This window comes from Mirounga leonina, unplaced genomic scaffold (assembly GCF_011800145.1).
Source record: "Mirounga leonina isolate KUSES-001 unplaced genomic scaffold, KU_Mleo_1.0 Mir_93, whole genome shotgun sequence".
In the NCBI taxonomy this organism is placed as follows: domain Eukaryota; kingdom Metazoa; phylum Chordata; class Mammalia; order Carnivora; family Phocidae; genus Mirounga; species Mirounga leonina.
This window is the reverse complement of record NW_023270854.1, coordinates 44,517,277-44,534,791: the sequence shown is the minus strand read 5'-3', so window position 1 is coordinate 44,534,791 and position 17,515 is coordinate 44,517,277. Positions and strand designations below refer to the sequence as shown.

Below are 17,515 nucleotides of genomic sequence, written 5' to 3'. Positions count from 1 at the left end.
AGTTCCACATATGATTGAAATCATATGACATTTGTCTTCTCTGACTGACTTAAATTATTTTACTTAGCATAATATTCTCTAGCTCCATCCATGTCATTACACATGGCAAGATTTCATTCTTTTTACGGCTGAGTAATATTCTATTGTGTATATATATATATATACCACATCTTCTTTATCCATTCATCAGTTGATGGAACTTGGGCTATTTCCATAATTTGGCTATTATAGATAATACTGCTATAAACATCAAGGTGCATGTATCCCTTTGAATTAGTATTCTTTGGGTAAATACCTAGTAGTGCGATTCCTGGATCATAGGGTAGTTGTATTTTTAACTTTTTGAGGAACCTCCATACCGTTTTCCAGAGTGGCTGTACCAGTTTGCATTCCCACCAACAGTGCAAAAGGGTTCTCCTTTCTCCACATCCTCGCCAACACCTACTCTTTCTTATGTTGTTGATTTTAGCCATTCTGACAGGTGTAAGATGATAGCTCATTGTAGTTTTTATTTGTATTTCCTTGATGATGAGTGATGTTGAGCATCTATTCATGTGTGTGTTGGCCATCTGTATGTCTTCTTTGGAAAAATGTCTATTCATGTCTTCTGCCCATTTTTTAGTTGCATTATTCATTTTTGGGGTGTTGAGTTTTATAAGTTCTTTATTTTGGATACTAACCTTTATCAGATAGGTCATTTGCAAATATCTTCCATTCTGTAGGAAGAATAAATATATTTAAAATGTCTATACTACCCAAAGCAATCCATACATTTAGTGCAATTCCTATCAAAATACCAACAGCATTTTTTACAGAGCTAGAACAAAGAATCCTAAAATTTGTATGAACCACAAAACACCCTGTATAACCAAAGAAACCTTGAAGAAGAAAAGCAGGCATCACAATTCTGGACTTCAAGTTATATTACAAAGCTGTAGTGATCAAAACAGTATGGTACCAGCACAAAAACGGACATACAGATCAGTCAAACGAAATAGAAAACCCAGAAATGAGCCCACAACTATATGGTCAATTAATCTTTGGCAAAGTAGGGAAGAATAACCAATGGGGAAAAGACTGCCTTCAAAAAAAAAAAGACATCAGTTTCTTCAACAAATGGTATTGGGAAAACTGGGCAGCAACGTGCAGAAGAATGAAATTAGACCACTTTCTTACACCATACACAAAAATAAATTCAAAATGGATTAAAGACCTAAATGTGAGATCTGAAACCATAAAAATCCTAGAGGAGAACACAGGCAGTAACTTCTTTGACATCAGCTGTAGTAACTTCTTTCTAGATATGTCTCCTTAGCCAAGGGAAACAAAAGCAAACCTAAACTGTTCGGACTTCATCAAAATAAAAAGCTTCTAGGGACACCTGGATGGCTCAGTCAGTTAAGCATCTGCCTTTGGCTCAGGTCATGATCCCAGGGTCCTGAAATCGAGTTTCACATCAGGCTCCTTGCTCAGCGGGGAGCTTCTTCTCCCTCTATCTGCAGCTCCCCCTGCTTATGTGCTCTCTCTCTCCCTCTTTTTTTTTTTTTTAAGATTTTATTTATTTATTTGAGAGAGAGAGAATGAGAGAGAGCGAGTACATGAGACGGGGGAGGGTCAGAGGGAGAAGCAGACTCCCTGCCGAGCAGGGAGCCCGATGCAGGACTCAATCCAGGGACTCCAGGATCATGACCTGAGCCGAAGGCAGTCGCTTAACCAACTGAGCCACCCAGGCGCCCTCTCTCTCCCTCTTTGACAAATAAATAAAATCTTTAAAAAAACAAAATAAAAAGCTTCTGCCAGCAAAGGAAACAACAAAACTAAATGGTAACCTATGGAATGTGAAATTGCAATTTTCAATGCTATCTGTAAATTGAACTTGTTCTTTTTTTCCTAGCTATTTAGTTTGATTAGTGTAATTGCTATTTCTTATGTTAAAAACAAACACAATCACACAAATGTATTACTTATATGGTTTGGCAAATTTATGACTTTTTTTCTTGAATCAGTTATGTCACTACTTTTTAAATATACTTTCATGTTTCTGTAGTTTGGGATCATATTTACATTGTAAAGGGGATATAACTTAGAAATCTCCTTTCTGATCACATTTTCTAATTGGGTATAGCTTTTAATCCATAGGATAGGTAAAGTTAATCTCTTTCCATTTCTTTCTCTCATGTAACATTTTTTAAATAACTTTTTTAAACTATTTTTTAAAGTAGACTCTACCCCCAACATGGGGCTCAAACTCACAACCCCAAGATCAAGAGTCACATGCTCTACCAACTGAGCCAGCCAGGTGCTTCTCATATTTTGCAGAGAGAATAGAATCAGTTTCTCCCTCTTTAACTATCTGATTAAAATTTGCCCCCGACCCATGAGTGTTAGGGTGATTCTTAGGGGCATATTGTGACAGGTTTTTCATTGTTGACTACCATTATCTTCAGGGACTGACAATTCTTCCATTTGTAGAAACACAATTTGAAATGGTGTGGAAGTGGAAGATGAGTTTGTGAAAAGACTGATGGTTATGTGAGAAATGACTGTTACAGAGATTTTGTGAATGCATTTTCCTGGCAATGTGCTATTAAGAGAGCGGGGAAAGAAACAAAATGGCCATGTAAAGGTCGAATGCCAGAGAAGTCTTTAATAGAAATGTTTGCAACTGTTGTATTAAGTTTTGGGTCAGTTGTTTTTATAGAATCATTCTATTTCCTTATGGAAATGTTGAAAATTAATTACATGATGTTTTGGTATGGCAAAAGGAAGACTTTTCTTTTTCTGTTTTAACATTCTTGATTTTCAAACCCTTAATCTTGGACGAAAAGCTGAGAGAAATTACATGTCACAGTTACATTGAATGCAGTTTGAATTCAATGGATATGTGTTTGATAATGAAGTAATACTGTCTTCATAAGGAGAAATACAGCTTACTTAATGATTTAGGTAATGAATAATAATATTCATAATATAAATAATATTGATTTTGGAACCAGGATAAACGATCAGCCTTTGATCAGTCTGCCTTTGATATCTTCCCCAAAAATAGTTTTAAAAAATATGACTACAGAGATTTTTAGAAAATGTTTAATAAAATCTCATAACCAGATCAACCACTGTGAGTTAAACCATTTTGATCTTTGGGAAAATAGTTTACTTAACTTAGTGTTTAACTATTACTCTTTAAAACCATTTCTTTCTTTTTTTAAGATTTTATTTATTTATTTGAGAGAGAGTGAGCACAGGGAGGGGGTTGGTCAGAGGGAGAAGCAGACTCCCCACTGAGCAGGGAGCCTGATGTGGGACTCGATCCTGGGACTCCAGGATCATGACCTGAGCTGAAGGCAGTCACTTAACCAACGGAGCCACCCAGGCGCCCCTAAAACCATTTCTTAAAAAGTAAATAAGAATGCATCAGATTAAGTATTAAATGTTGGACAAGTGATATTCTGTTTTATAAATTATTTATAATGGACAGATATTGAAAAAAACAAATGGACATAAGAAAGATTTCATGGTAGCTAAAAAAAAAAACCCTTTGGACAAGAAAAGAGTCATTCTTTTTTGTAATGTATTGCCTACTTTTATAGGACTGACTGCTGATGCTAGAGTAGTAATAAACAGATCCCGTGTGGAGTGCCAGAGTTATAAGCTCACAGTTGAGGACCCAGTCACTGTAGAATATATAACTCGCTTCATAGCAACCTTAAAGCAGGTAAGACACTATTCCAACAGATTTTGGAAGGTTTTCTTCTTTTGCCATCATTATGGTTCCTACCATGGGAATACTACAATAACTCCAGTCATTTAATCTGTTAAGTCTACTAAACTCCTTATTCCTTCTCACGCTTACTTCATACACTCTTATTCCAGTGGACTACATTGATTTGAGCATTAGAAATCTCAATTACTATCAGTTCTAGGAATTATATTAATATTTCAAAGGCACGGGTGCCTGGGTGGCTCAGTTGGTTAAGCAACTGCCTTCAGCTCAGGTCATGATCCTGGAGTCCTAGGATCGAGTCCCACATCGGGCTCCCTGCTCAGTGGGGAGTCTGCTTCTCCTTCTGACCCTCTCCCCTCTCATGTTCTCTCTCTCTCTCTCAAAATAAATAAATAAAATCTTTAAAATTTCAAAAGCAGTAAATCTCATATTTTAAGAGGATTTCTATACCTCTAGAGATACAGTAATGAAAACTTTTTTTTTTACACGTTTACTAAAGAAATACCCATGGTTCTTTCACCTACAAACCTAAACACAACTGATCAGGTTTGGATATGACATGTTTTGTTTTTTAAGATTGATTGATTGATTATTTTAGAGGGAGACAGAGAGTGCAATGGGGAGGGACAGAAGGAGAGGGAGAGAGAGAATCTTAACTAGGCTCCACGCTCAGCACAGCCCAACACAGGGCTCAATCTCATAACCCGGAGATCATGACCTGAGCTGAAATCAAGAGTCTGATGTTCCACCTACTGAGCCACCCGGGCACCTCTGGATATGATTTCTGAATTCATACATATAGATGCATGGTTTGACATTAAGTATAGTCACTATGTATATAAGTATTTGTTCTCTATCATTTTATGTGTCCTTTATGTATGTCAGCATAATCCTTATGCATACTTACCATTCTTACTAACCATATAATACTGTTTCCAGTTGCTTACTGGTAATTATTTAGATTGTTTCCAGTTTCTTTCCCTTTCTCATTGTCTTTCTCGGTTTAGTACTTTAATAACATTACTCTGTCTGTCACAGCCTTTATTTTTCTTTTTTGAATTATATTGTTAAATTAATTTTCAGTATGAGATTACTAGATTAGAGATTGTAATTGGTTTTAAGACTCTTGTTATATGTAGCTAAATTACTTGCTAAAAAGATTGAACCAATTTTTATTGTGCAGCCAGCAATGCATAAATGTATCCCTGAAGGATCATCAGCCTTGGGTTTTCATTTTTCTTTTATTTCGCAAATAAGTATAACATAATACTATAATAGTTGTTTTAATTTGTATTTTATAATTAGTAGTGAGGCTGATTTTTCCCCCACATGTTGGTTTACTATTTTCATTTCTTCTAGTGTAAACTATCTTTCCCTTTGACAGGCACTCTGGTGATTAAGAATGTGCCTTCAGGAGCCAGAATTTGGGCGTTTTGAATCCTGGCTTTGTTACATCCTAGTTAGTGCCGTGAGCATACTATTTAGCCTGTTTTGTCTTAATTTTCTTATTTATAGAATAAACATTTCAATAATACCTACTTTGTTGAGTTGCATTATGGATTAAATGACTTAATACATTTAAAGTATTTAGAACACCTTCTGGCATGGATTTTGCCATTTGTCCATGTAGAGATTTTTTTTAATAAACTATATATTCTAGATATTAAAGTTTTAAATTACATACTTACAAAAAGATACCTTGGTGTTGTTTTGTTTTGTTTTCCATTTAATTTATGTTGCAAGTAAGTTCAACATTTTTATATTATTCTACTTTACTTTTTTATTTGCTTTGATTTTCTTAGTAGTTAAAAGGGTATCCACTGGGGTGCCTGCATGGTTTAGTCGGCTAAGCATCCAACTCTTGATCTCAGCTCAGGTCTTGATCTCAAGGTCCTGCGTTCAAGCTTCCTGCTGAGCTCCACACTGTATCCACCAAAAAAGCAAGGTGTAGAACATTGGGTATACAAGGTTCCCAATTGTAGTTTTTAGTTTGTCTTCTAGAAGTATAAAGGCTCCGCATAGAACATTTAATATTGTAAACCGGTAACAGTGTGGTTGCTACTAGGAAGGGGTCTGGGGCTCTGCAACAAAAGAGATCCTTTAAAATGTACACCTTTTGTACTTTTAAATTATTTTAACCCTGTGCCTGTACTTTTTCATTAAAGAAAAAAAAACATGGTTGATTAAACAAATAAAAGGGTCTCTCCTCTGAGGTATGTTTAAAAAGCATCTACTTCATACCTCTGTGTGAACTAGGAATATTAGGAAATACAGAAGAATGAAGACATAAACCCTGTTTTTTTTTTTAATTTAATTTAATTTTGTTATGTTATGTTAGTCACCAATACATCATTAGTTTTTTGATGTAGTGATCCACATTCTTTAAGAGTTTGTTTACATTTGTAGCCCAACTATTTGCATTCAAAATTGGAGGTGGCTAATAAAAATACATAATAATAAAATATAAAAATGAAAAAAGAGGCATGAGCTTGAGCTTTCTGTCAGGGCTGCCCTCTGCACAACTTCTAGGAGCACCAGTCTCAGAATTAGTGTGAATTCCACTTGTTGGAGCACAATCCGGGAAGTTCTTGGCACTAAAGTAAAAAGAAATACAATTGGTTTCCAGTGCCCTGCTGTCTGGGAAGAAAAAACATGCTTTTTCTTCCAGAGAAACAAAGGTTTCCTTGTTTGGTGATTGAAAGAAGTGTCTTAGTTGGGTTTTATGTGGAGATAACTCAGTATACAGTGAACAGAATGTACTTGATAATAATAGTATCAAGGAAGAATATTGATTATAAGAGTAACAATTGTAGTGTCTCTCAAAGTAAACCTCAAGAACTTGCTTCCAAAGTACAGCTCACTACAATCAGCTTTACTAGGGAGGAACCAAAATAGTGTACATATACAGTTCTCTGCTATAGTAACAAGATTATAATCCAATTATGTTACCAAAAGATATATAAAGCAACAAGAAAACAGTTAAGACCATATATAAGCAAACTTACTATTTTATTTTATTTTATTTTTAAAGATTTTATTCATTTATTTGAGAGAGAATGAGATAGAGAGAGCATGAGAGGGGGGAGGGCCAGCGGGAGAAGCAGACTCCCTGAGCCGAAGGCAGACGCTTAACCAACTGAGCCACCCAGGCGCCCTACTATTTTATTTTAAACACTATACATTAATTTCATTAAAATTTTATCATGGATTGAAGTTCAGAAAAAGTCAGGAAGAGGATCTTAATAACATTTTAGCAGGAATGCTTTGCTATTAAAAAATTTTTTAAGATTGGGCCGCCTGGGTGGCTCAGTCGTTAAGCGTCTGCCTTCAGCTCAGGTCGTGATCCCAGGGTCCTGGGATCGAGCCCCGCATCGGGCTCCCTGCTCGGCGGGAAGCCTGCTTCTCCCTCTGCCACTCCCCCTGCTTGTGTTCCCTCTCTCGCTGTGTCTCTCTCTTCAAATAAATAAATAAAATCTTAAAAAAAAATTTTTTTAAGATTATTTATTTGAGGGAGAGAGAGCACAGGCGGGCAGGGGGCAGAGGGAGAGGAAGAAGCAGACTCCTCACTGAGCAGGGAGCCCTACATGGGGGGCTCGATCCCAGGACCCCGAGATCATGACCTGAGCCGAAAGCAAACACTCAACTAACTGAGCCACCCAGGCGCCCCTGCTATTAAAATTTCTTAGTTGATAAATAATAGTACTATTCTTTGTATGGCCTCATACAGAAAGTAGTTATAAAAACATTTTATTTTTCAGAAATATACACAAAGCAATGGACGAAGGCCTTTTGGCATTTCTGCCTTAATTGTAGGTTTTGATGACGATGGTATCCCAAGATTATATCAGACTGATCCCTCTGGTACTTACCATGCTTGGAAGGTAAGTCTTGAATTTGTTAATATATTTTAGAAGTTGAATACATGTATTCACAGTAAATGTTTTATCACTTTCAGGGACATGACAAAAATTATGTTGCATTAAAGTATTGATGGTGGTACAACCTTTATGTAACCATTTAGCTAGTCAGTAACTATGATGACTTTTGATGGATAGAAAAACACTTTGTTTTTTTTAAGATTTTATTTATTTATTAGACAGAGAGAGAGAGAACACAAGCAGGGGGAGCAGCAGACAGAGGGAGAGGCAGGCTCCCTGAGGAGCAGAGAGCCCGATGCGGGACTCAATTCCAGGACGCTGGGTTCATGGCCTGAGCTGAAGGCAGATGCTTAACCGACTGAGCCACCCAGGCACCCCAACACTTGGGTTTATTAATCAAAGGGTCTTTTCCTTACTTTGAAAAGTTGTGACAAACCTAAGTATATATAAGTGGCCAAATAAGAGATATATCCAATTCCTGTTCATCATTCATTCTTCCAAATAAGTACTGCATCATACAGATACTTGCTTTGAGTAGAAATAGTCTTTGCTTTTATTTTATTTATTTTTTTTTTAAAGATTTTATTTATTTATTTGAGAGAGAGAATGAGAGACAGAGAGCACGAGAGGGAAGAGGGCAGAGGGAGAAGCAGACCCCCTGCTGAGCAGGGAGCCCGATGCGGGACTCCATCCCGGGACTCCAGAATCATGACCTGAGCCGAAGGCAGTCGCTTAACCAACTGAGCCACCCAGGCACCCTGCTTAGTCTTTTTTATTTATTTATTTATTTGTTTGTTTGTTTGTTTGTTTGTTTATTATTTAAAAGATTTTATTTATTTATTTGACAGAGAAAGAGCACAAGTAGGCAGAGTGGCAGGCAGAGGGAGAGGGAGAATCAGGCTCTCTGCTGAGCAGGGAGCCCGATGCGGGACTCCATCCCGGGACTCCAGAATCATGACCTGAGCCAAAGGCAGTCGCTTAACCAACTGAGCCACCCAGGCGCCCTAGTCTTTGCTTTTAATATAGAATTAAATGAGCATTTAAACCCCATAGTGAAATAACGCATTCTCTATTCTAAGAGAGTTGGAGTACCCCAAACTATGACTCTCTATTTATATGGCAGTACATTACAATTGTCTCTACATAATTCCTGAAATATAGTTTGTTTTCTGGGTAAGTTGTTATTCTTCTTTCATTACCCCAATACTTTGTTTAATGGTACATTCAAATCTAATACAAAAGTCTAGGGTCTAGGGAAACTAGTAGCAATTTCCAGAAACAAATTTTTGTATATTTTAATATATAAAAATAGAAGTACATTATAGAATCTAAATAATTTTTACTTTATTAGAAGTGTAAAGCGGTGCCTGGGCGGCTCAATCTCTTAAGCCTCTGCCTTTGGCTCAGGTCATGATCCCAGAGTCCTGGGATAGAGCCCTGCATCGAGTTCCCTGCTCAGTGGAGAGCCTGCTTCTTCTTCTCCCTCTGCCCCTCCCCCTCACTCGTTTTCTCTCTCTCTCTCTCTCAAATGTATAAATAAAATCTTAAAAAAAAGTTTAAATACCTAGGGTTTAAATAATTTCATGAAGTGTTTATTTTACTGTTATTAAAAGCCAAATAAATTAATGGGAAATATCACCTTGGTCTTTATGCCTATTTTAACTAAAGGAATTGATTTGAGCTGACCACACTCATACTGTTTTATAAACCAATTAACCAGGCTGGTAAAACAGTGGATTATATTCTTGCCATCAAGACCTGGATACTCTGTTAGCTGTACATCTTCTTTTAAGCTAACTAGACAAACTAATTGGTAATCAGAAACTATGAATTTACCTACTGCAAGTACCAGACTTTTTTGTGCCAATTTAAGATATCTTTTACATGTCATAGATCTCTTATGCCTCCCAAATCTATACCTCACACAAAACAAGTTACTATCCTCAGTCTTTCTCTAAATATTTTAAAGTGTGCCATCTTCGGGGCGCCTGGGTGGCTCAGTCGTTGAGCATCTGCCTTCGGCTCAGGTCATGATCCCAGGGTCCTGGGATCGGACCCCGCATCGGGCTCCCTGCTCAGCGGGAAGCCTGCTTCTCCCTTTCCCACTCCTGGTGCTTCTGTTCCCTCTCTCGCTGTGTCTCTCTCTGTCAAATAAATAAATAAAATCTTTAAAAAAAAATAAAATAAAATAAAATACAGTGTGCCAGCTTCTGTTTGTATTAATCATTACATCATTATACTTCATTTCAGTATCATAACATAGCAATTTCCAAGTTTACATAATTTTCCATTTTAATTTGGTCGCTCCCTAGGGTCATACAGAGAAGCATTTTTATTTTATTGTAAAGTCAACTAGTTAGGAAAATTATGGAATTTTTTTTTATTTTTTTAATTTTTATTTATTATTTATTTGCGAGAGAGAGAGCATAAGCAGGGGGAGCCACAGACAGAGAGGGAGAAGCAGACTCCCCGCTGAACAGGGAGCCCAACATGGGGCTCAAACCTAGGGTTCTGAGATCATGACCTGAGCTGAAGGCAGACACTTACCCGACTGAGTCCCCCAGCCACCCCAAAATTAGGGAATTTTGACATTGTTGGGAATTTGTTTATCATCTAGGTCTGAAACTATGCATTGCAGTGGTGTCTGAAGGCCATATATCATCATTTAACTGATTTCACATATTGTACTTTCTTGTAAGATTTTGGTTGAAATCAAATGCAGCTTTAAAAAATATATATAACAAAAGACATTTGAAAACTTTTTTATTTTACACATTTGGTAAGTGAGACTCAGGAGTTAAGTGATTTTTTTTTTAAGTTCACACCACTAGTTAATAACAAAACTGTCATTAGAACTCAGGGTCTTCTGCTTTATTAGTACAGTGTTCCTTCCATTACATCATGCTTAGGCCAAGTGGTTCTCTATGTGTGTTACATAAATTCTGATATCTAGTCTTGAAAAATAGAATAAAATCTTCTGGTTTAATTTCTGTTTTGGGGAGATTTAGCACTTTATATATATATATATAAAGTATATATATATATAGTATATAAAGTATATATATATATAAAGTATATAAAGTGTATATATATATATATAGTATATAAAGTATATATATATATAAAGTATATATATATATAGCACTTTAGCCATGAGATAAGGTCTTTGGTTTTTCTTTCATTTCTATGTTTTGTTTTTTATTCTGACCTACTATACCAGTAGCCTGATAAAGTGATACAATAGGCTATTGAGGACACAGCTCTGGTACCATGTTGTGACAACACTTTGCAGTGCTAGGATGTAGTTTTACATAGTGCAGATAAAGGACATGTGAAATGGGCAGGAAAAATAGAAAATTCAAAATATAAACTGGCCACATGACCTGTAGCAGAAATGAGAACAGAAATCGCTGATACCAGCACTTTGGTTTGTTGGGGTTATCTGGCACTTAACACAAACTTTTTTTTTTTTTTTTTAAGATTATGGTCCATTAATGACCCTGCCTTAATGGATTATAGAGCCTTCCATTAGCTTTTTTCACTTTACATGAGAATATTATGAGAGTTCTAGACATCTCCTCCCTGGTCCCATTGTATAATAGTAACTTTATTTCCCTTGATAATCGGGATAAATCATACCATCCTCACAGTAACCCATTATTTGCCTATTGGTTCAAAGGCATGAGGTGTCCAAAATTGCCAACTGGCAGTCTCAGCTTCTAGTTCAGTGAAATTGTTATATCCCCTAGTAGAACACTGCCTCTTCTCCCTTCCCCATTACTCTGCCAACTTGGGAATTAGGACCTTTAAACTAATACAATCCAAGAAGCAAAAATTTTATTAGTGGCCCATTAGGGGTTTAATGAGACAGCTATCCCTTGATTCCTAGGTTTGTGGCTATGAAAGAAATTAGTTACTGGCTCCCACGCCAGGGCACGTACAGGATCTTGGCTCCCTAAGATGCTAGTGCTATAGCTGAGTCTTCAGTTGGCTATTCCGTTTTTATCAGGCTGGCTTCTTTAGGATCAGAGAACATGATAAGACCAGTGAATCCCATGGGCATAAGTGTATTCTCTCAGTTCCTCCTTGGTCACCACTAATGTTTTGTAAGATACCATCATGGTGAAGAAAGCATTCAGCAAGTTCACAGAAGGTGGGGCATTTGGTACAGGGAAGGGAAACTCATATCCAGCGTCAGTTTCTCTTCCAGTAAGGGCATACAGATGCCCCTTCCATAACAGAAGAGTCTCAAGAAATCAGTTAGCCCAGGGATGCCTCAGTGGCTTAGTCAGTTAAGCATCTGCCTTCGGCTCAGGTCACGATCCCAGGGTCTTGCTTCTTCCTCTCCCTCTGCCCCTCCCCCCCATCGTTTTCTCTCTTTCTCTCTCTCTCTCGCTCTCTATCTCAAATAAATAAATAAAATCTTTAAAAAAAAAATCAGTTAGCCCGGTAGTTCTGGCAATATCCAGACCAGTGGTGAGGGGACACCCTATTTGAAATATTTTTTTCTTCTTAATATATTTTTATATTGCAGAAATTATTTTTTTTATGTGGAGTAACATGTTCTAGGGTTTCGCACATTATATTAAATTGAACTAATCAAAAATTCTCCTGCTATAACCATGTAGAAAGGTAGAATGATCATTAACATGTTTTTAATGCATAGCTGAACTCACAAAAAAGATACAAAATCCTAAGGGGCCAGAAATGAAGAAAGAATTGAGTATCCGAGCAGTAAGCATGTGAGTTAATATCACTGTACTTAGGGATATTATAGTGTAGGATTCCCAAAGATAATTACCATCAAAAGTTACAAAGTAAAATATATTAACAATCCATAATTTAACAAATATTCAGTCTATGTATATTTGAATTACATATCAAATATTATTCTAGGTTTGGGGATCTAGAGGTAACAAAAAAGTATACAGATGGTGTACATGTAATATAAGTCCAGGGGAGGGGGCGGGGCGAGAATAAGGTTGGGAGGATAGAGTGTGATTGGTAGGTAAGGTAGTCAGGGAAAGCACCTTTGAAAAGGTGATATTTGAACAGAGGCCTGAAGAAAGTGAAGGAGCAGGCCAGGTAGTTATTTCTGTGGTATTCTGAACAGAGGAACCAATCAAGGCAAAATTCCAAGGTGGCAGTATGTTCCATATCTATGAGATACCAAGCTCTATGCGGAGCATATGACTGCACTGTGATGAATCCAGAAAGACCTGAGCCAAAGGCAGACGCTTAACTGATTGAGCCACCTCGGTACCCCATTAGTTTTTGTTCTGTATATCTTTAAGATATACAAAGATTTATCTGTGAGATATTGTTTTTGGCTCCTAACAACAGAGATGTGAGGGATGAGTAACAGAGGTAGGAGGGGGCTAGATCTTGTAGAGTCTGAAGGCCATGGATAGGACTTGGATATTAAAGAGAGTGATGTAGGGGTGCCTGGGTGGCTCAGTCAGTTAAGTATCTGTCTGCCTTTGGCTCAGGTCATGATCCCAGGGTCCTGAGATTGAGCCCCACATCAGGCTCCCTGGTCAGTGGGGAGTCTGCTTCTCTCTCTGCCTCCCCCTCCCATGCCCACCCTCACTTGTGCTCTCTCAAATAAATAAATAAAATCTTAAAAAATAATAATAAAAATAAGGAGAGTGATGTAGAAAGCCATTTGCAGTTCTGGCATGTTAGAATAACATGATCTGATTCATATTTTTAAAGGATCTGTGTGGCTGCTGTAGTGAGAATAGATTGTATGGTAGAATAGAAGCAGGCAAACAAGTTGAGAGGCTGTCCAATAATAATCCAGGCAAGACCTGATATAGATCAGGAGTATTGGACCAGTGGAAGGTGGGGAAGGATCCAGCAGTCTATGAAGAAGGAAAACCCAGAGAGGGGTATCCTGGATCGCAAGTGAAAATGGTATCCCAAGAAGAGTTGATCAGCTGAGCCAGAGCCACTCATGGGTCAGGTAAAAAGTGAAATGATTATATATGGCAATGGGCAGGTCATGGCTGACCTTGATAAGAATATCTCATAGTGATGAGAGCCTGATTGGAGTGGATTTAAAAGAGATAGGAAAGATCAAGAATCATGAGGCTTTCATACTTTCTGTAAAAGACTACACAAAGGATATTACTATTATATTACTCATCAGCTAAGAAATTCTAATAGTAAATAAAGTATTCCTGCCAAAATGATCTTGTTTATCAATTTTTAATCTTTTTTTAAAAAAGATTTTATTTATTTATTTGAGAGAGAGAGAGAGCACGAGCCGGGTGGAGGGGCAGAGGGAGAGGGAGTAGCAGCAGGGAGTCCTGTGCTATCCCAGGACCCTGAGATCATGACCTGAGCCAAAGGCAGACACTTAACAGATTGAGCCACCAGGTGCCCCATCCATTTTTGTTCTGTATATCTTTAAGATATATAAAAATTTATCTGTGAGGTATTGTTTTTGGCTTCTAACAACAGAGATCTGATGATTCTTAACACATAATTTATTTTTCTCATATAATGAGAAGTTTGAAGGTAGAGAGTTGCTGTTACTTGTCTCTTTTATTATCTTAGTCTTTGCCCATGCTCTCAAAGTGGCTGCTAGATCTCCAGCCAACCTGTCTGCTTTCCAGGCAGCAAAGGTTTCTACAAGTTCTACCCATTTATTTCCACCTGTATATTCCTATTGGTAACCAAGGCTAGGAAATGACACTTCTCAGCAGTCACATTGCCTAGAGTTCTATCACAAAGGAAGAATGGATATTGGCGTTGGCTGCTAATCATCTTTGCCATAGAAAATTATCATTAATCATTATAGACAGGCAGGAAACAAACATCACAAAACTTAAAGAGTCTGTTCAAGTGGGCTGGGGTGTGTGATGGATTTGGAGGAAGGATGGGGGATATAAGCTTAGCAAGAAGATTTTAGGAAACCAGCCAAGTAGGTAAGAATTAAAGAATTTTTACATCACCAATTAGAAGAATTGGACAGGAAAATCACCAGGAATTTATAAGGTAACCTTCTATGGGCTCGGTGAGATTTTTGGATAAACCCCTACCTTATATTCTTCCTCTCTGGGCAACAACTAGTTACCCCCCAAAAACTAGTAGCAAATAATACTTCAAAGTCATACCAGTTTGAAGTCTTTACTTTTGATCTTAGTGAAATTTCAAAGCCACAAAATTTAAAGTTTCACAGCTGTTTTTTTAATCCTCTGAAATATAAAGGAATAGAAAAGTTCTGTGAAGTAAAAATAATCTTCTGCTAACCAGAACAATATACTGTCATGCAATACAAAAGGTATGCCTCCCTGCTCACTTCCTAACATCTCTTTTGCGATCTCTTTCCTATAATCATAATACGAACCATAACCAGTTAGAACTGAGACATTCCCTCATTCAGTGCCGGGATCCTTGAGTGAGAGGATGGGCCTTTCTCCTGGTTCCTTGCTCTCTCTAAGGTCATCACAGCCAAGGGGCATGCGGCAGCATAGTGTATAGAGTTCAGAGTTCGGAGTCAATTCAGACTACTTGGTTTCAAAGCTCAGCTCTTCTACTAATCCCCTCTGTGATCTTGGGCAAGATTATTTAAGACACTGGTTCACAAATAGGGGTGATTTTGTACCCCCTAGGAGACATTTGGCACTATCTAGAGACATGTTTGGTTATCACAACTGGGGCGGGGGATGCTACTAGCGTCTAGTGGATGGAGGCTGCTAAACATCCTACAATGCACAGGACATGCCCCCTACCCAGCACAAAAATTGTTCAGCTCAAAATGTTAATAGTGCTGAGGTTGACAAAGCTTGTTTTAACCTTTCCAAGCCCCCATTTCTTCATTCATGAATTGGGGTTTGTAATAGTAACTATTCAATTATTTTTGTGATGGCTAAAGGAAATAATCCATGTAAAATGCGTATCATAGTGCCTGGAACATAAGTGCTCTGTTACATAAGAATTACTGTTATCATCCTCATTATCTTCAGTAATACTTGCCTGGATATTTAGACTGAATTAAAAGAACATGCCATATACCACCCGCGGTTATGCAGCCAGGGCAGTCATTTGCCTCTTTCCTTCATCTGATGAAAATTTCTAAAGAACAAAGAAAAATGGGGAATAGAAGAATCTTTTCTCGCTTATAGAATCAAAGATAATGAATCAATAATTAGGTGACCACTTTCTTCTAAGTTCTAAGAAAATGATGCACACAGTCCTATTCATGCAAACAGCTTTCTTCTTCAGGTTGATGTCCTTTTTATCCTTTTTTCTTTCTTCCTTTGGTACTATATTGCAAAGTCCTACCTCCTTACCTCTCTACTTCTTTTGAATTTCAACCCTTTCAGTCTTCCTTGGTTATCAAGGACTTGGGAGCCATTAAAGTAGTAGAAGGCATTGACCAGGATGAGGCTTTGGTATTTTTGAAGATAAGTCACGCCACCATTACGGGTCATTCGCATAGTAACAAAATGAGCTGCTGAAATGTCTGCTAAGTTTTCAAAACTACAATTTTTATTTAGTAATTATACTAAGAAATAGCTCAGTAAACTCTAAACTTCACTAACCATAAATTCATTCATATTGCAATGATATTAATAATTGTCTTTTATTTTTCAAGGCAAATGCAATAGGCCGAAGTGCTAAAACTGTCCGAGAATTTCTAGAGAAGAATTACACGGAAGATGCTATAGCAAACGACAGTGAGGCTATCAAATTAGCAATAAGAGCTTTGCTAGAAGTAAGTGATCTAATAAAGCATATTCAGAAGAACATGGGGAGAGAGGATTTGTTCTTATCTATTTCCTTACTAAAAATAAAATTTGCTGAAATAATTTTAATATTGTGCTTGTTCTACATTAGGTTGTCCAGTCTGGTGGAAAAAACATTGAACTTGCTATAATAAGAAGAAACCAGCCTTTGAAAGTAAGTCATTAACCAAAGAGGAAAAAACATCTATAATTTGACAACAGTTGAATCTTGTCAAAATGTTGACACCTGTGAATCTTCATTAAAAGCCTGAAACACCCATCGCATCCACTGACATTATGATGACATCTGTTGTTTCTGTAGGCTAACGTTCACTAATTTCTATGTGCTTATTGCAAGCAGTTACCTCTCCCTGGTCCTTTGTGAAGACTTAGAGGAGCTGTGATTTATTTGTAGGCATACCCCATTTAGTATATATTCTTCTAAGTAGGAACCCCTACTGAATCAGTCATATATGGGATTAGTATAATATATTATTTATGGAGATTTATTCCCGAGCCCCGCATACAAGCATACCTTGGAGATACTGAGGATTCAGTTCCAACCACCGCTATTAAGGCAATATTGCAATAAAGCAAGTCAAATGAATTTTTAGGTTTCCCAATGCATATAAAATTTATGTTTACACTATACTGTAGTCTCTTAAGTGTGAATTATGTCTAAAAAAAACAATGTACATATCTTAATTTAAAAATACAGTGCTGGGGGGGCGCCTGGGTGGCTCAGTCACTCCTTAAGCTTCTGCCTTCAGCTCGGGTCATGATCCCAGGGTCCTGATCTACCCCCCCCCCCCGATGTGGGGGGTGGTTCCCTGCTCCGCAGGAAGCCTGCTTCTCCTCTCCCACTCCCCCTGCTTGTGTTCCCTCTCTCGCTGTGTGTCTCTCTCTGTCAAATAAATAAATAAAATCTTTTAAAAAATTAAAAAATTAAAAATTAAAAAAAAATACAGTGCTGGGATACCTGGGTGGCTCACTCATTAAGCGTCTGCCTTTGGCTCAGGTCATTATCCCAGAGTCCTGGGATCGAGCCCCGCATCTGGCTCCCTGCTCCACGGGAAGTCTGCTTCTCCCTCTCCCACTCCCCCTGCTTGTGTTCCCTCTCTCACTGTGTCTTTCTCTGTCAAATAAATAAAATTTTTTAAATAAATAAATAAATAAAA

At 37.6% G+C, this 17,515-nt stretch overlaps 1 protein-coding gene and 1 long non-coding RNA gene across 4 annotated transcripts in view; one reads left to right on the top strand and one right to left on the bottom strand.

The window, feature by feature from the left end:
* The window catches only part of PSMA8 (proteasome 20S subunit alpha 8), a 44,215-nt gene that overhangs the window by 24,156 nt on the left and 2,544 nt on the right, over positions 1–17,515 (top strand). For 2 of the 3 annotated variants that reach the window (XM_034995897.1, XM_034995896.1), the window contains exons 3-6: positions 3,591–3,715; positions 7,483–7,605; positions 16,208–16,327; positions 16,450–16,512. In XM_034995897.1, coding sequence (XP_034851788.1) covers positions 3,591–3,715; positions 7,483–7,605; positions 16,208–16,327; positions 16,450–16,512 — 431 coding nt within the window. Of the gene's footprint in view, positions 1–3,554; positions 3,716–7,482; positions 7,606–16,207; positions 16,328–16,449; positions 16,513–17,515 lie in introns of all 3 variants that reach the window. The other variant, XM_034995895.1, reaches the window with a different exon arrangement.
* LOC118004528 overlaps positions 6,036–17,515 on the bottom strand; it is a 39,960-nt gene continuing 28,480 nt past the window's right edge. Inside the window, exon 3 of the long non-coding RNA XR_004677610.1 lies at positions 6,036–6,318. This is a non-coding gene — a long non-coding RNA (uncharacterized LOC118004528). The remainder of the gene's footprint in view (positions 6,319–17,515) is intronic.